This window comes from Phacochoerus africanus, chromosome 4 (assembly GCF_016906955.1).
Source record: "Phacochoerus africanus isolate WHEZ1 chromosome 4, ROS_Pafr_v1, whole genome shotgun sequence".
NCBI classification, from domain to species: Eukaryota; Metazoa; Chordata; class Mammalia; order Artiodactyla; family Suidae; genus Phacochoerus; species Phacochoerus africanus.
In genome coordinates, this window is record NC_062547.1 from 86,921,478 (window position 1) to 86,943,194 (window position 21,717).

Consider the following 21,717-nt stretch of genomic DNA (forward strand, 5'->3'; position numbering starts at 1 on the left):
AGGAGAACATTAAAAGCAGTTCTATAGTGAATAGAAATATAGAAACATAACATTTATAGTGGAAAGACTTTGCCAAGTCCCAAATACCTGACATTTTCACTAGTACAAAATGCATTAATACATCATTAGACTGACAAACCACAACTCCCAATACTGAAAAGTTAATTGAGAATCAATTTATCATTTAAGACATATTAATTGATTTTCAAGGATACCAAGAATGTAGACAAACATATACCTTTGAAGTTATTTTATAAATGCAAAACATAAGCAAAAATTGGAAGACTGTGCATTGACATGTGTTAACGGCTATATACCTATGGTAATTTATTTTAGAGACCAGCCAGAGGAAGGAGCATATGTTATTTGGGGGGGTCATGAGTATATGTTATCTGGGGGGGTCAATTTCTAGTAAATTGCAGTCATCTCTCACCTTGCTCTTTCTTAAAATCTTTCTCTGACATGGCCACAGGTAAAAGCAGTTCTCCAATAGGGGGCTGAATGTTAACACCGAAGCAATCATCCTTGGTACTAAGGAAAAAACACATTAAAGCTGACGAAATGCTTAATAAATAAAGTCTTCTTAATACTATGCAGTTAAAATAGGTGCAATTAAAGCATATGAAGGTCTTCTTGGCTTAAATACCAAACTTAAAAAGGTTTGAAAAATTTCTCAACATTTTTTGCAGGGAAATACACCTTTTATCTCAAGTAGAAAATACATACATGTATATAAAATATTAATTTTTAATAAAGAATAAAATGGAGTGAAAATACTATGTTAAGATATGTGCTAATAAAACTATTCATTTGCAAACTTGCTTTCTTAAAACATAAACCCTTATTTTCTAGCAGGATTATTCACTGACATTATTGACCAACATGTAGTAAAGTTATTTCAAATATCAGGAAAGGCAACTTTGTAAATTTATCAGATAGAAAAACAATACCAAGTGCATTTATTTCATTTAAAGCTTATGAAACTGCTCTATAAAAATTACTACGACTGCTTAAAAATTTTTTAAAAGTTACGCGTTTGAAGTTAGGTTAATGAGTGTATCAGTTAGCAACATGTTTGGCTGCAAAGAGGCAGAAAATCCAACTGACAACTTTTTGAGAACCAGGTGTTTTACTGTTCAGTATATAAGTAATCCTGGAAGGTACCAGTCAAAGGCTGGTTCAGTGGCTTAAACATGATGCTAGGAACCCAAGTTCCTCTTGCTTGTCAACTCCACCATCCCCAGTGTGTTGACTCTCATCCTCATGGTTGCCGAATGGCTGCTTCCTCTTTAGGTACCACTCGTCAATTCCACTGAAGAAGGAAAAGTGATGATGAAGAGCAGTGCATAACTGAGCCAACTCAATCTGTTCCTTTTCATCAGGAAAGAAAAAGCTTTCCTTAAAGTCCCACAGAAGGAATTCTACTTTTGTGTTAGAACTGGCCAGTGGGAAGGTGGCTATGGAGATGGATATTGTGAACAAGAAAACGCCAAATATTAGGTTAAGAAAAATACTTCCTTGAAGGGTGGGGTAGGAACAAGTATTAAAACGTAAAGAAAAAAAAGAAAATCCACTTTGATTTTATGTTATTATATATTATATTCTTTTAAGCTGTCTTATGTATTTTTTTTTTTTGGTCTTTTTGCCTTTTTTTTTTCCCTAGGTCCGCTCCCGCAGCACATGGAGGTTCCCAGGCTAGGGGTCCAATCGGAGCTGTAGCCACCGGCCTACGCCAGAGCCACAGCAACACGGGATCCGAGCCACGTCTGTGACCTACACCACAGCTCACGGCAACGCCGGATCCTTAACCCACTAAGCAAGGGCAGGGATCGAACCTGCAACCTCATGGTTCCTAGTCAGATTCATTAACCACTGCGCCACGATGGGAACTCCTTATGTATTTTTTATGAAACGAGGTAAGGACTAGACTAAAAAAAAAAAAAAATCAAATAATGTTTTGAATTAAGAAAAAAGAATGTTTTGAATTATTCACAGGTGGTTTGCACAAGGCAAATCACTAAATCCAACTTATTTATTAATTCAATAAACATTTACTGAATACAAACTTGATCCCATGTACTGTGTGAGTGTCTGGGGATTTAAAGACAAGTAAAATTGGTCCTTGAAGTTCACAAGTCTAGTGAGAGAGAAAGAGTTCAATTATGTTTATAAAAGAAAGGTAAGTGCTATGTTTGAGATCTGTGGAAAGGATCACAGTCCAAGGAGGAGGGACTGATGAATTCCGAAGGAGATGGGGAGAGAGAGAAACTGACTTCCCAAAGCAGGGAGAGGGCAGGGTAGGAATTCTAGATCTCTATTCTGGGAATGGTGAGCAGTATGGTGTGTCCAAAGAACAGTCTACACAGCACCACCATTAGCCACAGTACTTCCATGGCAGCTGTCCTGGAATCTTGTCAACACCTCCTTTCACTCTCTGAAGTGCCCTGGTTTCTAGGACAAAGTATATGATTACTCATATCACAAAGTTCCTGAAAAAACAGAAAACTACCAGAGACTTTTGATATGTGCAAATAAAAAGATCGATCCCATCTATATTTCAGAAATTCTGCTGGCAGTGTGTAAGGTGGAGTGGAGAAGAAACTCCAGGCAGGTAGGTAAGGAAGGGATCTAGCTAATAGTCTAGGCAGGGGTTTTTAGCATTGACAATGCATTTTACTTTAATACATCCTAACAATGATCCTAAGAGGTAGCCTGTTACCCCTATTAAGAGAAGTTAAACAACATGCCCAAGGTCACACAGCTAGTAAGAAGAGCCGAACACAGCAGCACCGGGCTCTGAATCCAGGTCTACTTGTCAACCCTATTCCAAAGGCTGCTATATAATGCTTGCTGCCATATATGTGCATATATGTGTACACACACACACACACACACACATACTTTTTATTCCACTATATAAGGTTGCTTCCCTAGGGTGGGCAGCACTGGGAATGCGGAAGTTGGGGGTATTTTAGAGTTAAAAGGGACAGATCTGGTGACGGATGGGAGGAAGAGACTGAACCGTCTTAATATGAGTGACTGGGAGAATGACTTCCTCTCCTGAAGAAAAGCAGCTTTAGGGATTTAACAAAATAACCTGGCTTTAATCATGTTATATTTTGAGTACCACAGAGGTAACGAGGAAGAGATATTTAGCAGATAACTGGAAATACAAATCAGGAATTTGAAAAGAGGTCAGGGCAGTCTATACACGTTTGGAAGTAGCTACAAGGGTACAGGGAAGGGCTGAGAGCTTACAAGCAGATAAGATCACACAGGAAGAGGCTATACCAAGAAAAAGGATAAGGTGCAAACCTGGGGAAGACCTGCATGTAGTGAAAACTGAAGTGGTACAACTTGCAGAAGAGCCTAGGAAGGAGTGGTTAGGGAGAAAAAGGTGTGTCAGGGAGGACTCAAAAGAAGCAGATGTACCTGTGGATTTAGCGATGCAGTTCAAACTGGAGGAAGAAGGCAGGAGGCAGTTGAAGGGTGAATGGGAAGGCTGGCAGCGAAAGAGCAGAAAGCGGCAGAAGCTTCCTGAGATGCAGAGGCAAAAGAAAAATGCTTAAGGAATCTTGAGCATATGTAAAGGCTGGTGGGAAAGAAACAAAGAACAGAGTCAGGTCTTAGAGAAGGTAAATGAGGCTGGGATTAAGAACATAAAAACTAGGTGAATGGGTCAGCCCTGGAATGGAGCATGATGTTTCCTCTGAAAACAGCAGAGGAGCTCTTAAGAAAGAGAGGATAGGATAAGCCAGACCTGATGCAATGGAAGGCTAAGGCACAGTAAGAGAAATATGGGAAGGCTGATAAAAGCATAAATGGATATATATGCTTTACATTTTATATTTAACACTAATTTAGTGTTAATATAACATTTCAGGTTGAAAAAACTAGATAAACCAGTGTTCTGCAAAGTGGGAAAGGACAAGGCACTCCACCGAGGTAGAAAAGCCAATGAGAAAAAAAAAACAGTTCAATTTTTTTTTCTCATTCCTTTTCAAGTTCTATTTTTGTCTGTACATGGTATCTTTGTGCATACATAATACAATAGCACAGTGAGACACACACACAATACATACAGGGAGTAACTGGCAGAAATACTTTACTAATAGAAGTATACCCTGTTTTTTGGTCTTTTTGTCTTTTCTAGGGCAGCAACCAAGGCAAATGGAGGTTCCCAGGCTAGGGGTCTATTCAGAGCTGCTGCTGCCGGCCTACGCCAGAGCCACAGCAACACAGGATCCGAGCCATGTCTGCAACCTACACCAGAGCTCACGGCAACGCTGGATCCTTAACCCACTGAGCGAGGCCAGGGATTGAACTGGCAACCTCATGGTCCCTAGTTGGATTTTTTAACCACTGAGCCACGGCCTAATAGAAGTATACACTTTTAAAAGTTAGGGGCCACTGGGTTAGATTATATGTATTACACTAGCTTTTCTCACATGTTCTTTTAAATTACCGATGTGATGACTGGCCTTCTCTTTTCCAATGCTTCTAAAGGATACTATTTACTCCAGTGGTTAAAGGTTCCTCTACAGCACTGAAGCCCAGGGAGAAGGGTGGGAGACCAGAGGAAGAAGAGAAAGGAGATTTGCTTTCTAAGCCATATATGAAAATCAAGGTGGGTAAGAAGCAGGCTTAAGTTTGGGGGAAAAGCGTTAGTCCTAAAAGGTCCCCAGAGGCAACAACCAATGTGTTAGAGACTGATGTATACAACTCGACTGTATACGTCTTGTTTTTGTTACTTTTGGGTAATGCATGTTTTATTTTCTGTGGTTGGTGAAATGATTAACACAATTACATATGAAAAATTAACTTAAGTGCATGCAAAATGGGTCTCTTGAGGCGAAATAAAATTGGAACACTGCTGCGGCAGACACAACTCATTGCTTACTCAGGATCTACTTTCTTTTTCTTCTCTCCTGACATAATCCTGGATTTTTCCAGGTACACAATGCACCCCCCTCCACACTGTAACTAGGAGTGGTCAGTGATCCAGTCATGACCCCTGAAGCCTGAACAGAAGTCTACTTGGACTCCTGGGAAAGCTTTGCTTTTCTGACACAGAATGTGGCTCCTCTTTCCATGTCACCTTTTTCGGCCTGGAATGCAGACAGAATCCTGGAAGTAGAACTGCCATCCTGTGACCCTGAGAATGACTGGCACATGCTAAGGAAATTGGCACATATGGAACAAAAAGCTGGGAAGGCCTTGTACCAGAAGACACTGTAGAGTTGCTCAAGCTGCTCTGAACTGCTGACTTCTGTTCTTATGCCAGGAGAATAATAAACCCTATTTGATGAAGTCACTACAGTTGGGTTTCTGTTACAAACAACTGAATGCAACACCTAATTAATGTAACTAGTACATAACATACTTTATAAGCCAGTCTCAGCTTCTAAGCAAGGTCTGGCCAAGCAGGGAGTAAGGTGGAATGTTTCCTCTTTATTTTGGGGAAACTGTACTTTCACTCATGTCATTGTTCTAGGATGTCCTCCACCATTTTCTATGTACCTCCTTTTAAATATTCTGTCTTTTTAAAATTGTTCACTTCTCTCTCCTTACAGCTTTTCTTCTCCTTTATCCCCCTCCTTTTTTTCATCTCATCTCCTTTGGTTGAACATGGGGCTAAACACAGATAGCTTGACATGGATAAGGGAGCGGTGAAAATGAGTAAGGATAGATGTAAATTTAATGGAATTAACAATTTACCAGGTCAACAAAGTACTATTATTAGGTAGCTCTAAATAGCCTAATTACATGGGATCAGATGGCGTAACAGTTTAATATAAGACAAAATTCTACTTGTTCCGTATTTAATTGCAATGCCTACAACCTCATTTTGCAGACCCCTAGGATCCAAACTGGTAAATTTTCTAGGTAAGAGAAATGGACATGTAGTCTAACCATTGGGAGACTCAAGTTTCCTTATCTATGCCATGAGAAAAATGGCACTTACCTTGCAGGCTAGTTTTAATGATTTAATGAATAAGATAACCCAGTATGGAGCTTAATCCACAGTAGATACTTAAAACCTACATACATAATAGGGAAGTAGTATAATTTATTTACATATTCCACCAACAATTATCATTTGCATACGTCCCCTTTACAAACAATGCTCAGTTAATGCCCTTGGATAGATCTATTTCTTCAGCATAAGCACCAATATTTCCCAAAGCCTGAGACCCTAGAAATGAAGTCACTAAGTTGAAGAGTATGAATATTTGGCATTTAGCTAGATATTGCCTAAGTGACCTAAACAAAGTGGTGCCAAAAAGCAATACACAAGACTACATGTTCTTCTGTACCTTTCTTGTCAGACATTAAAATCATTTTAAAATTTGCAGGAGCTCCCTTGTGGCACAGAGGTTAAGGATCTGGCTTTGCCACTGCAGCTGGCTGGGTCACTGGTGTGGCACAGCTTTGATCCCTAGCTCAGGAACTTTCACATGTGATGGGCGCAGCCAAAAACAATTTTGCAAATCTGATGGATGAATTTTTTTTTAATTTTCCTGTCTACTACTGACAATGGATACATTATTGGCCATTTGCATTTCTTTTTTTGTTAATGAACTATTCTTGACCTTGTTCCACTTTTACATTAGATTCCTTGTTACTGATTATGAGAGTTCTTTATTAGAACTTCTGGTTATTAAACTTTTGTCTGCTAAATGTGCTGTGATACTTTCTCACCACCTCTTACCTATTCTGATATCTATTTTTTCTTCTTTATAGAGTTAAAAATTTTAATAGTCAAATGTGTCAATCTTTATAGCTTTCTGGCTATTGTGTCTTGCTTGAATTTTGCCCCCAAAGAGTATAAAAATATTTGTCTACATAATTTCTAAATACTCTTATATTTTCTATGATTAAATCACAAATCCCTCTGTAATTCATTTTGGAATAATTTGTGGGGGAGGGTATCTTTATTTCTTCTAGATAGTAGTCCTCACACCATCTACTCAACGGTCCATTCTCTCCCCACTGATTTGAAACATTATCTTTATGATATACAAAATTTGTAAATTTCTAAATTCTCTATTTTGTTTCACTGATTCCTGTGCCAATAGCCAATTACATTAAAAAAATATATTCTTGTGACTTAAAAGAATAATTGGAAGTTATTATTGAAAAAGGCTTTTTTCATTTAAATTTTGTTTTGACATTTCTTGGACATTCTTTTTTCCAGGTGAATTTTAGAAATTTGTTAAGTTCCTTGAAAAGGCTTACTGCAATTTAGCATAGAATCACAAGGAATTTGAAGATTAACTTGAGGGAGAGTACTATGTCCCATTTAGGAACACGACATGTTTATAATTTTATTTGTATCTTTTTTGGCCTTCAGGAAAGTTTCAACTCTTTTCGTAAATTCCCACACAGTTCTCATTAATTCATTCCTTTTGTTGTTCGTATAATGTTATTCATATCTTAAATTGGTTATTCCTCTTATGTAGAAATCTTAATGATTTTTATATAGTGATTTGTACCATCTTCCTAACTTGTTAGTTTAAATAACAGATTTTCTGTAGATTTCAAGACTTTGTGGGTCAGTAATTACGTATTGAGTAAAAATGATAATTTTGTGTCTTTCTCTATAGGATTTATACCTCAACTATTTTTACTTGTCTTCCTGTATTGGCTAGAACTTCCATTAAAACATGAAATAGTGTTGAAAGAGGGTAACCTTGTTTTGCTTTACTGACTTAAAAGAGAACGCTTCTGATATTTCGTGTGATGACAGGTAACTTCTATGTCTGATAATAAACACACACATATATATTTTATTTTTTTATTCTCCATTTTTCTGTGCCATCCTTTTTTTAGGTGGGGTTAATATAAAAAGTGTATGTTGGATTTTTACATGTTCGATATAAGTGGAATTTAACTTACTGATATCAATTCTGATAACTACTATGTATGGCCCCTTCCAGCCATCTTATTTTGTTTTTTATTTGCCATGCTTTTTTCTTTTCCCGCTTTGTTAATAAACTGGTCAAGTTTTAGGCACTCCTTTTATGCTTCTCTCCAGTCATTTGGAGGTTATAATACATCCTATTTCCATTAATTCAGAGGTTAACTTTAACATTTTAAACCATAGTTAAACTTCTTTTTTTGCCATCAATCAATCCTCTTGCCAAGCATGACAAGAACACCATCACTCCTCCTCGCACTTGTCCATGTCGAGATTGTGATCCCAGAGAGTTAAAATTTATTTTTCACATTAGATGTGGACAATTTTCACACACTGATGGATTTTACAGGTAGAATTCTTTGTTTTTTTAAATTCTGCTTTTCTCCGTCTCAAATTTAAAAAAAATTATGACAGTACATCTTCGAGTAATCCTTTCTAGAAAGGGCCTATGGGTGGTAAACTGATAGAATCTTTGCTTTTCTGAAAAAAATGTCTAGTTGGTTTTCTCAAATTTTAAAGGTCATGTACCTTGCCTTCTGGTCACCAGAACTGATGACAATATTGATGAGAAATCTGATTCCAATCGAATTTTTGTTCATTTTTAGGTAAGCTGCTTTTCTTCTTCTTTCTGAAGATACTGGAGTGATTCTCTCCTTATTGAAAATTCTACCAGGATGTGGCCTTTTTGCTAGATGTTCATGTTCATCCTGTTTGGCCTTTGATGGGTCCTTTTAATCTGAAGGCTTATACATTTCTTTTGCTTGGGAAAATTTTCTCCTAGAATTTACTTCTTTAATTATTTCTTCTTTCTATTGTCTTTTTTCTTTCCTTTTAGATCTCCTACTAGGTGAGTTAGTTCTTTTAACTTTTCTTTCATATTTTCCATCTCTGTCTATTTGTCTGAATTCCCTGACTCCTCTTATGGAACACTGTGTCAGTTTTCGGTTGTGTCCAGTCTATCTTTCACCCACTGAATTCCTTTTGGCATTAGATCTCTGAGACTATATGTTAGATTGCCTAATTACTCCTTTTCAAAGTAAGCAATGCATTCTTGCTTTACAGTTGTAGTGTTCTCTTGAACCATATAGTCTTTGTAATTTTTATTTTATTTTTAAAAATCAATTAATTAATTAATTTATCTTTGTCTTTTTAGGGCTGCATCTGCAGCATATGGAAGTTCCCAGGCTAGGGGCTGAATCGGACCTACAGCTGCCGGTCCACACCACAGCCACAACGATGTCGTATCTGAGTCGTGTCTGTGACCTACACCACAGCACCACAGTTCACTGCAAGGCTGGATCCTTAACCCACTGACGGGGGCCAGGCATCGAATCTGAATCCTCATGGATACTAGTCGGGTTTGTTACCGCTGAGCCAAGACAGTTTCTTCTTTGTAATTTTTAGAGATATCTCTTCTCTTTCTCAAATTGTCTGCTCCCTTCATGATCTGTGAGTCTTTGGAAACATTCTGAGCTTTCCCTTTCAAATCGACGGTTTCCCTTCAAAAGCTTGATCATCCTAAACTGTGTTTCATTTATAATGAAGGACTAGTTTCAACTTACAAACACAGCCAAATTCTGCTGCCTATTAGCTACGAGATTTTAGACAAGTTTTCTCCCTGTGCCTTAGTTTACTCACCTCTAAAGTGGGATGATAATTAATACTCTTAGGAATGTTTTGAGAATTAGGTAAATTCATACATACAATACAAGTGTTTAAAACAGTGCCTAGCACAGAGCAACTGCTTGATACAGGGGAGTGTTATTTCTATGGGCCTTTTCTCTGACTAGAGTTTTCTTACGTGGGTGAGACATGACTAGTTACATGATCATGAAGTTGGGAGGTAGGTAGGCAATGGCCTTGTCTCCACCAACAGACATAAGACTGGCTCTACCCTGGTGGTAGACGACTTGAGAATATCACTCTCTTGGACAGAGTGCATTTCATCTCATCTCCCACCATCCTGCCTCCTTCCTACAAACTCAACGCCTGTGTTCTCTTAGGCCCCCATGTCCTCACTAAAAGTCCTTCCCAGGCAAGCAGTTGTTCACTTTCCTTACAGGTAATTCTTAGGTCTCTGACTCAGTGTGTGCTGCCTGCTGCTAGGGGCAAGGCTGTGGAACCTGGGGGTTGGAAGTAGTTCTTTAATTCCCCAATACTGTCTTACCCTAACTTTTCTTTTCTCCTGCTTACTTTCTGTCTGATCATCTGCCAGATTTGTTCTTACCATTGTAGTAGTTTTTCCCATGAGTGTTTTGCTCTGTGGTTTTTATTTTCTCTGTTATTGTTTACCTGCTCCCATTTGCTTTCTAACTGCCAATAATTCTTCACAATTTCTGGTCAGCTAATGGCACTCTTTCTCTTTTTAGTGCTCATTCTCTATTAAAGAATGTATTTTCATCTTTTTAATGGATTTTGGGCAAAAAGAGGGGTGGATACTAGTGCTCAGCCCTCTAACTTGAGCCAAGCCATGTAATTTCATACTAGTTAATGTTTATGCCTGCTGATCACAAGGATGAGACCTGTTTATGCACTGCATCTACTTTTAGAGAGATACATTTATATATATTATACACATTTTCAATCTCAACAAATTTAATCAAGGACTTAATTTGATGACCATTTAAGATGCAAAGCAAAAAAAAAGACATTAATACTTATCAAGTATCCATATAACTATATAGTTATATATAATAGTTTTATTCATCTATATATGTATCATATAACTCTAATGATACAGAGAATTAATCTAGAGGCTTAAGTAGGATCATGTACTCTCGTTCCTTTTTCTTTTAATAAAGAGAAGCATACCTATGCTGAATGGCTCATAGTCCATGTTCTTAGCCTTTCTGAAGGCTTCTTATCAAATATGCTCATACCATAATTTTATGTATTGATTTGTATAACGTATTTTGAGGAAAAAATTCAGCATCAGCCATTCTTGCTTTCTTCCCCTATTTACTGGACATCCAAGACTAATACAGCACATCACTAAGCAAAAAGTGCTATTTACTATGCAAAGGGCACAGTCAGTGATTGGCATCTAAGACCAATTGATCTACCCATTACCACTATCTCCCTACCCCCACTTGCACTACTATGAAGCTATTGATTTAAACACTGTCGATCGGTTTCCATTTTCTGATTTTGGGCAGGCCAATTAAGAAAGTGAGTAATTGTGATTACACTGCTTCAGGATCAATTACATCTGATGCAAGACAAAGTGTTCTTTTTGAAACACACACACAAAATAATTTTTGATCTAGTGTGCTTATATGCTTGATAAAAATCTAAAATAACTAATTTATACCTTCACAACAGAAAAACATATTAAAGCAAGTGCTTGAGATAGCAGGTAAGTCTGTTTTCTATCCAAAATAAAGTTTCCTAAAATTAGCCTAGGAGAAGATGAGAAAAGATTGTTCGTGGACAGTTTACAACGTAAGATAAAAATTGCACGCTACCTAAATACTTATCCCTGAGGGGACTTCATTGTGAAAGACAAGATGCAAATCTTGTCCAATGGACTAAAGAGAAAATGCATGTCATGAAAAAATATTTTTAAAAGCCCCACCTCGTTATGCAGAAATACAAAATGTTTTTTTATATACACTGAAAAGCAAAAAGAATTTTTTTAGTTCTCAAATTTTGTCCTAACTTAGTGCGTAAGCTTTGTCATTGGGCTCACATTGTCGAAATCATTAAAATGAATATACCTCTGGCGTTGGAGGCAAATCTATTTAGAGTGATGTTACTCATAGTCTTGGGCTCAGGAATATTGATCTGTGTTGTTTGTCTAATAGAAAAATAATAAACAATTACTAGGCAATGTTGGGAAAAGTAATCAGTTTTTATATATCACTAATATAGCAGACCTCCCAAAACATAAAGGTGATGATATGCATAAAATCAATGTGTTATGCTACACGGCTTATATTCATCACTGCAGGTTCTCAGCGACAAATGGTATATTAGGCCTGAATTACTAGTAAACTGAAAAGGTGTATGAAAAAGAAAGGTTCACTACATTTGACCTATACACTTATTTAAAAGTGTCTATTTCCTAAACTTGGAGATTTTTAGTATAACAAATTCTGTTAGAAGCTGGCTAAAATTTACATAAATAAAATGACTGAATTCTTTTTAGAAATAAAAACAAAGCCACCTCGAATCAAAATAACAAATCACATCTTAGGGCAGAAAGATATAAAAGAAATGAGTTCAAGGAAAATTCTTAAAGGTGCATGAATATAGTAGTGTACTAATTTGCTAATTGTTTCTGGATTTCATCAGAAATGTATAAAATATTATATGTAAACTGTAACATTGAAAAAACCCAATCCTAGAAAAGCTCTTTTGAATAGTATTCACCAGTGAAACCTTTGCCACCTGATAAATGTTCTTTTTTGAATTTCATCAAAAGCAGTTTGTAAATTAAAGGAAAAAGGGAAAAATGTATGACTTTTCAATACTGACAGAATCAATAACATTTAAAATATTTCAAAATACATCTTCTCTGGGCTAGCGAACAGTATTATTAAGGTTTTTAATTTCTTCTGAATTTTCTCATAAAATTTCCAAAACTGTTAAGCAAAAAAAAAAAAAAAAAAAGAAAAAAGAAAAAAAACTGGTTAGCAGTAGCTTCTTACTTTAACCAACAAACCATGAAATTCAACCACATATGGCAGACTGTAATGGCTAGGCGTGTAACTATAGTTTGTGTAAAAATACATATATTATACACAATTTGTACAACTATTCCATGGCAGTCTAAACATTGCCAAAGAAAAGCACATTTGTGTAAGTGTTTTGTCTCTCAAAGAAAAAGCTGTTAAAGCCTAGATTCTGATCTGCTATCCTTTGTAGGTAATATGAAATATAGAAGAATAATTGAACTTACCACAACTGGAAACTGGCAGTCTGAGTGGAATCACAAAAGTCAATACCCATTGAAACAGTAATGGATCCCCCAGGCTCAAGAGATCCTAGGAAGTAAGATAATTTAGACATGAAAACAGGTAGCATGTGAAAAAGAGCCAAACTAAACACTGAAAACCTATGTCTGTAGTTTAAAACAATCAGATTTAAGGACAGCTTGTAAAAAAAAATTTCGAACTAAGAATATTAAAGCAAATTATAAAGTAATTTCACATGAAGGCTTTCTTTTTCACAACTTAATTCTGTGCATATTTCAATGAACACATTACACCTACTTGTTTCAAATATACCTCATCCTTAGCCATTTCATGTTTTATAGTAATGTCTTCATAGGCACGGAAGGTGAGAAGGAAATAAATGTTTTCCTGTCTGGAACAACTGCAGTAGACTCTGGGTGCTTTTAAGAGATTATGTATAGACTCTGGGTGCTTAAAATTATGGAATATTTACTCTATAGATACAGAACATAAATTTTAAACAATGTTCTAGATTTCCACTGGGAAAAAAAAATCCAAAATTTAACACGTGCAAATTAAAGCAAAGATGGAAGATGAAATGAATTTACGTCCTAAGAAGTTAATCAAGACAATTGGCATTATATGAACCAAAACCTAAGTCTAATTGCATTATTCAAATTGCTAAAAGAAAATTGATAACAGATTAGGTTATCTTGAAAAAGAAATAATAAAATGACATTTTATAGATTTGTAATTTTTGAAGCTTCATCTATCAACGAATCAAGTATGGAAAGTTAACTGTTTTGACATACAACACGGGTGTTTTTCAGTTGACAATGATAAAACTCAAGACAAACAGTAACAGCATTTTATTTTGCTTACGATTCCAAAGTCAAAGTGTAATGATGTACAAGAGAATAACGAGGGATCTTAAAATATTCCTAGGTAGTATAAATATTTATGATAATTATATATTTAAAGAAAAACCATTCACTTTTGTTTTCTACTGTGCTTAAAGTCTCCAGTATAACTGTAGTCATACTGCATAGTAGCTTGATATTTAGGTGTTACCTCTTCTGCATGTACATTGTTAGATGGAGTTACATTCTAACAAGCACGCACTAATCCAGTAGACTGTGACCATCCTAGGGCTTGTTGGTAAGTATAATTTGCCGTTCAAGGCTAACCATTATAGAAATGGTGGTTCAGACAGGACAGAAGAATAATTCAATAAACTTAAGATAGTAAAAAGTATTTTTATTTTATTTTTGTCCTTTTTTTTTGTCTTTCTAGGGCCGCACCCGTGGCATACGGAGGTTCCCAGGCTAGGGGTCAAATCCGAGCTACAGCTGCCAGCCTGTGCCACAGCTCAAGGCAATGTGGGATCTGAGCTGCATGTGTGACCTACACCACAGCTCACGGCAATGCTGGATCCTTTAACCCACTGAGCAAGGCCAGGGATGGAACCCGCCCACGTCCTCATGGATACTTGTTGGGTTCGTTAACCACTGAGCCATGATGAGAACGCCTAAGAAGTATTTTTATATCTCAAAGGCTCAATGAAGATTAGGCATTAGAAGAAGGTATTTGTTTGATGCTGATTTATAAAGTGTTATTGGTTTGCTTGCTTAGTAGCTGGTTTGCTGATTCCAGTTTGAAGTTCATTTGTTTATAAATCCAACATTTACCAGGATGGTACCAGAAGGCTTGCTACCTAATCTTTAGCAAACAGGCTTATTGTAGAGTAAATAACTGTAAGAATAGTTTCCTTGCATTTTGCTTAAAGCTACACCTTATCAATTCACAGCTGTCAGTCACACTGTTCAAGGCTATTCTTTAGTGAATCCTCAAACCCCATCATAGATATAGAGGGGTTTGGTCTTGTTTGCAGCTGATACCACATTTGTAGCAAATGCTGTCATCTCCAAAACACGATGACATTCAGGACTTAGATCTCTCTACACCATGTAACCCCGTATTTCATCTGACAAAGTGACAGCTCTCAAGACACCTTGTTGACAGCACTCTGACACAGTTTCATAACATCCTCAGTCTTAAGATAATTAACTGTGAGCTTAGTACCATACTAATTCTGGAGGATAGTTCATGATCAATGGCATGTTTTATTATATGAACGCTTCAAGAGCAAAGTGATCAGCATAAAATTATTCATATAATAGATTTTTATAACATTTGAAGCCTACTACATTGGGAAAGTTTATTTGATCAGGTGTCTGTATTTGGAAACTGCTTCTGGATCACTGCACTATACATGAGAGGGTTACATAGAAATGGCTGAAAAACAGTGGCCCTATTACACCACACCACTAATAACAACAAATGAAATCACACAGGATGCCATATACTTCGATGTGACAGTGGTACAGTCACTCATGAAATCTTAGCTGAACTCAAACTTGTCAACTGCTAACATAAAGTCACTGAATATAGTGCAGAATGTGTGTGTTTTCAGACTCTTATATTCATGTACCTGATCTCCTTGGGGAAAACTGCCCTTTATTCCTAATACTTTTATAAGGAATCCAGTTTCTTGCTAAAGGTGGGGCAAAATCCTGATAAAAGTCATAGAGAAAAAGAGAACAGACTGGTGACAAATAAGAAAGCTGTTGGACTCCTTACCATACACATATGTGCTTATTAAATAAAACAGGTATCTTAGTGCCCTTATTTCACAAAAAGAGGAAAATGTGGTATCTGTTCTTTGTTGCAGTCTTAAGATGTTTTTGGAGGACTAATTAAGATATATCATACTCTGAATTCTACTGTTATCTACTGATCAAAGAGACTAGGTGGTTATTATATACAAACACATACTGTATAGGCAAGAACTCTGAATCTTGAGGGTATTCAATAAATGCCCATGAAACAAATGAAACACCAAAAGCCAGAAAATTTTGTCTAAGAAGAGAAAAGAAAGTCTATTACTAGTACTGAGGTAATGGCATATATTCGTATTTTATTTTTGTGTTAAGGCCATACTATGAAATTTATTATATTTATTTCTTCTATTCTACATAGGCCAATGAAAGGTCAGTCAACTCATCGACTTATTATGGCAGCTCAAAGAGATGTTAATACTGTTCTACTGTTTTAACCTTTGGATAACATTTTCAACCTTCACACGATTCATATATCAGCAGCTTGACCCTTTTTAAACTAGACTAATTTTTTAACTAGGTAAAAAAAGCTGGATATCAAGCAATAAAGAAGAACGCAAATTGGGATATTCGTTAATTCCTCAGCAATATATTAACTTCAAAAAATAATTAAATAAAAATCAGGACACCTTGTATTCTTTAAATGGTGTCCTAATTACCCACATTTTTTTTTTTTTAAAAAACGGGTACTAAGTGTGTTCTGAAATCAACTCACTAACTCGAGCATATTTCATGCGTCAGGAATTGTTTTATTCCTTTGTGGAAAAACAGGACCCAAAGAATGACTTCCTTTACTGAATGACTCAAAACCACCATAGGACAGAATTCAACAATGTCAAAGAGCTCAGGCAAAGATGAAGAAAAACAGAATAGTTATGTGACAGAAAATAATTAGTAAAGAAGGCATAGTTACCTAGTCAAAAGGCTTTGTCACCTAAAGGATTATAAAAAGGAATCACCTGGAGCTTTCTGATTGTAACATTTCAAAGGTTCAATGATAGAAACCTTCTATCATTTTTAGTTGAGATTTTGCCTGAAGCGTTCACCTTTAGGACTGCCTCCACTTATACCAACAGAAAGAATAGAGATAGTCATTCTAGTTACTATACTATTTTTAACTCAAAGTAAGCCATACAAAGATAATTTTTAAAAGGTGCATGTTTGGTAAAATAAGTAAAAAATGGAAGGAGGGCTGACAGTTAGTGAGACAGTATGATACAATGGGCACTGAGGTGGCCTGGGAAGCACATGCTGCATGGAGGGGCAGCCTGCTCGACCTCTGCCCATTGTGCTGCATGTGGGAATAAAGCACCACGAACTGCCATAACCTTGTGCTTTTCTGGGCTTGGGCTTTAATGTCAATTGATTTTTAAATGGGTGGCAGAAGATTAAAAAACACGATGTATAAAAATACCAGTAACATACTGTGGGCTACTCTGCTTTCTATATCTGGAAAGGAAGACAGGAATAGCACACCCCCTCTCTGTCTCTGCTTCCTTCACTTTTCAAACTACAGAATGGGCAGTGAAGCAGCGAAGGAGAGATATGGGAGGTTGTGCATAGAAAAGGCAGACTCGAATCATGCAGGGAATGGAGCTGACCAGAAAGAGAGGTGGGGGAAGGTGATGCAGATAGGAAAAAATGGGGGCCAATTTTGATTGGCCAGACCCATTCTTTCATCAGTATTGCTATGGCTATTGCTGGCACCTGATTCATTAAGGTTTAAAAAAATGTATTTATCTTATATGATAAGTATAGTTTACAAAGGAAAAGCAAATATAAACTGAGGATGATACGTCAATAAAATAACATGTATTCTACTTTACTTTGAAAAGGAACACATCTAACTAGGAGATAAAGTTTTAAATGAGAATTAAGATTTACCTATTGGATTAAAAACATGCATTTGCATGCCCATAGGAAGTTTCTTCTCCCCTATGTGGATATTTTCTATCTTCCGATCAGTGGTATTATTCAATGTTATTTGCACAGAGACCATCTTGTCACCAAAAATGCAAGGCTGTCTTGGAAAGGAATAATGGGCCGCTAGTCCTTTCCCACTCATCCGATGAAGCAGCACATGAGTCGTCATTGGTACAAAGACAGGAGTACTGACCTATGGCACATTGGAAAAAGACAAAAAAGGTGAATTAGTGAATATAGTTTTTAACCCTCTTAGAAAATATGCAAAAATTCATAACATTTAACTCCTGTTTTCCCTAACGTATTATATAAACCACAATAACATACATTTAGTAAGCTATCTTATACATAGATTTGAAACCAGAAATTATATACAAATATAAAGTAAATGCCTTCAAAACAATATTAAAATTCTTTGGTAGTCTGCAGGCATATATTAAAATATTTTGTCAATCTACATCTAATAAGAAGATAATACAGTTATATACTCAATTTTTAAGAGCTTATAAACTTTTTTTTTAAGTACATTATATTTGGATATTTTGCAAACTTTCTTATTAATTATAACAATTTGTCATCTGATTTTCTTGGGTTTGAACTGCAGGACATCATCACCTGCCATTATACTTTATTTTCAATTGTGATTCCTTTAACTTTTTTCAACTTGAATTTCTTTCACTGTAAACTGAAGACTATGATCTCCTTTTCAAGGTGGTTCTTCCTTTGCTTTAATGACAAAAGATCTTTCCTACTTTGAGATTAGATAACTACTATTCACTTACATTTTCTTCTAGAGCTTTCATGGTTATAATTTTTAATTTATGAGGAACTGATTTAGGTCTACTGACTCCATATTTAATTTTCTCCAAATACCTAACAAATCATCTGTACAAGATAGATAATTAGCTTTTCCTTAATTATGTGTAAATGCAAACATTCTAGTAATTTATGTATTTGGAGAGTTTTTTTTGGTTTTTTTTTGCTTTTTAGGGCCATACCTGTGGCATATGGAAGTTCCCAGGCTCAGGGTTGAATCAGAGCTGTAGCTGCTGGCCTGCGCCACAGCCACAACAATGCAGGATCCGAGCTGAGTCTTCAGCCTACACCACAGCTCACGGCAGTGCCGGATCCTTAACCCACTGAGCAAGGCCACCAGGAATCAAACTACAACCTGGTTACTAGTCAGATTTGTTCCCACTGTGCCACAACAGGAACTCCCTGTATTTGGAGACATTTTTGGACCTTGATAGAGCTGTTAAACCAGGACCACATTGTTTCTTTTCTTACAGCCCTATAATACGATTTGCTTGTTTGGCAAAACAAAGCATCCCTCACTCCTCTACCCCTCCTCCCAATATTTTCTTGGCTAGTCATTTATTTATTCTTCCACTGAATTTTAGACTCTTTTAGTTAAATTCAATTGTGAGTGGAATTGGAGGTAGTATATTAAATGAAGAAACAGTCCATTCTAAAATCATATGGGGGCTATCTTTCCATTCAACATATTGCATGAGGCTTGACCTGACATGGGTAAGCTTTAAAAAAAAAAATCAATTTGTAATTAAATAGGCCTAATCAAGATTTTCTTCCTAACTAGCTTTAGGAAGTGTCGTCTCCCAAACTAGGTTTTATGATTGTGAGAGTACATATTAATCTATTCAACATGTTCACTATGCACCGACATCTGATGACATTAAAAACTTAGTCATAATGTTAATAATTTAAAGTTCATCAACAAAAATCTAAGAGTTATAAATCATGCACACAAAATAAGAAAGCTGGAAAGAGGCACATTAGAGTACCATGAGAAAAACAGAACAGAAGCAGGAGTCTGGATTACAAGCAGCCAGCAATCAGTACTCTAAACACCATATAAGGTTCTTTGAAGGCATGCCTTCAGTCATTTAAGAGTTATCAACCTGTCTTAGTTGGTTTATTGATTCTCTCTCTCAATCTAATCCTGGGACACATGGTCCAAATATTTTTTTTCTATTTTGTCTCAAAATTCTGCCCCTCTATTATAATAATTAGAACGCTAAGGGATGTGCACATGGAGAAAAACAGTGATTCTCTCCACTATTCAAGAAGTACTTTCTAATGAAGTTAATACTGAAAAAAGGTCCTCCCCGAAAATCCTCAAAATTTACCTATGATAATGCAAAGAAGCCTATGCGTTCTTCCACAAAAAAAAGCTCATAAATGGCACTTTGTGCTAAGTGCCACATGCTTTTTTCACTACAGAACAGGGCTGATGCTGAAAACACTTGTTTGTCTTTTTTTGTCACTTTAGGGCCACATCCGTGGCATATGGAGGTTGCCAGGCTAGCGGTCCAATTGGAGCTGTAGCTGCCAGCCTATGCCAGAGCCACAGTAATGCAGGATCTGAGCCGCATCTGGACCTACACCACAGCTCATGGCAATGCCATATCCTTAACCCACCGAGCGAGGCCAAGGATTGAACCCGCAACCCCATGGTTCCTAGTCGGATCCATTTCCATTGCGCCATGATGGGAACTCCAACATTTTTTTTTTTTTGTCTTTTTGCTATTTCTTGGGCCGCTCCCGCGGCATATGGAGGTTCCCAGGCTAGGGGTCAAATCGGAGCTGTAGCCACAGGCCTACGCCAGAGCCACAGCAACGCAGGATCCGAGCCGCATCTGCAACCTACACCACAGCTCACGGCAACGCCGGATCGTTAATCCGCTGAGCAAGGGCAGGGATCGAACCCGCAACCTCATGGTTCCTCGTCGGATTCGTTAACCACTGCGCCACGACAGGAACTCCACATTTGTTTTTTAATTGTATTTTTTAAGATCATACAAGTCATATTCAGCAAGCCCTCTCCAGCATCTAAATTACATAGGTGATATTTTATTCAATAAAACCAGCAGGTTCCCTAAATCCTTCATCAGCTTCCATACGTAATACAATTAATGCTAACAAGAGAGCAAGATTTTAGTTCAACATTTTGTACATCAGGTTAGTTATTTACATTCCAGAAACATATATGATCGGTGGTGGCTTGTAGTCTCAGATGCCAAATACTGTCAATGGCTTTTCTAACTTCACATTTTATAAATAACGATAATCTTATTAAATGTTAAAAAAGACGTGAAAGGTAAATTAAACAGAATGACCTAGATGGGGGCTATGAAAATGAGGATTTAAGTTTAAGAAAAAAAGGTAGATATTTAAGAAGCTTGAACAAAACGGATCATCTTGGGCAGGGGGTCAGCCAACTACAGCCCATAAGCCAAATATGACCAGATGCCTATTTTATAAAGTTTTGCTGGAACACAGCCATTCTAATTCACTGACATATTGTGGATGGTGGCTTTTTTGCTCTACAGTGGAGGAAATGAGCACTTCCAGTCCTATAATATATTTACTATCTGGACTCTTTGCAGAAAAATTTTGCTGACTCTGATCTAAGGGCACCAATGTTATATCCTTCCTTCTCCTCCTCCCTTCTCTTGTTGAGCAACAGTTCTCTGCAGATCTCTCACATTTCTGCACATCTTTTGAGCAAAGGCACTAACAACTTTGGTCCTGAAAATTTTTCAAGGACCTACGTAGTCTTTAGAAACACATAAGCGCCTCCCTCTGGGGCAAAGGTTGGACAGGTTTGCCAGCAGATCCCTATAAAAGGCTGGGATCTTCTATGCCAAGGATCCTCTCTACAGCAACACTCTGCAGATGCCTTCATCACCTGGACTTCATAGAATCTCCCTGTGAAAAGTGGGGCTGAGAGAAATGGCAGGAAAGATGTTACTCTGGCTACTACTGCTACTGCTGTGAGTAATAAACTATCCTTTGTCTTTGAGACAAGAGTCTGGTGTCTTCTACCCGTATCCATAAAACTGTCTCGGAACAGAAGAAAGGCTGGGGGAAAAATGTAATTGTAATGTATACATGTAAGGATAACCTGACCCCCTTGCTGTACAGTGGGAAAAAAAAATAATAAATAATTAAAAAATAAATAAATAAAATTTATAACCAGTCTTAAAAAAAAAAAACCAAAACTGTCTCGGGTCTACCCTGCAAGTGGGGTCACATCTCCTACCCTTCACAGTTCTTGATATCCACTTTTTTTTTTTTTTTTTGGTCACTCAACAATTCCCAGATCCACTTACTCCAAAACAGCTAAATGGACACTGAAGAGGACTACCACGTGCAGTGATGACTGAGAAGTGGACATGAGCTTAAAACCCGCTTTATATTCAAGGGTGACTTTCTGAAATCTGCACAGCAGTACCACCTGGGCTAGCGCACTCTGCTAATGAGAACACTACTTGAATAG

At 36.9% G+C, this 21,717-nt stretch overlaps 1 protein-coding gene across 3 annotated transcripts in view; it reads right to left on the reverse strand.

Moving 5' to 3' along the window:
* The window catches only part of AP3B1 (adaptor related protein complex 3 subunit beta 1), a 256,686-nt gene that overhangs the window by 17,400 nt on the left and 217,569 nt on the right, over positions 1-21,717 (reverse strand). The window contains exons 23-26 of one of the 3 annotated variants that reach the window (XR_007134506.1): positions 17,379-17,610; positions 12,822-12,906; positions 11,638-11,717; positions 434-531 (exon numbers count right to left, since the gene is read on the reverse strand). Coding sequence is in view for 2 of the 3 variants with exons in the window: in XM_047778162.1 (XP_047634118.1) it covers positions 434-531; positions 12,822-12,906; positions 17,379-17,610 (415 nt within the window). In the remaining variant the exon portion in view is untranslated. Of the gene's footprint in view, positions 1-433; positions 532-11,631; positions 11,718-12,821; positions 12,907-17,378; positions 17,611-21,717 lie in introns of those variants that run through there. The other 2 variants (XM_047778162.1, XM_047778163.1) reach the window with 2 other exon arrangements.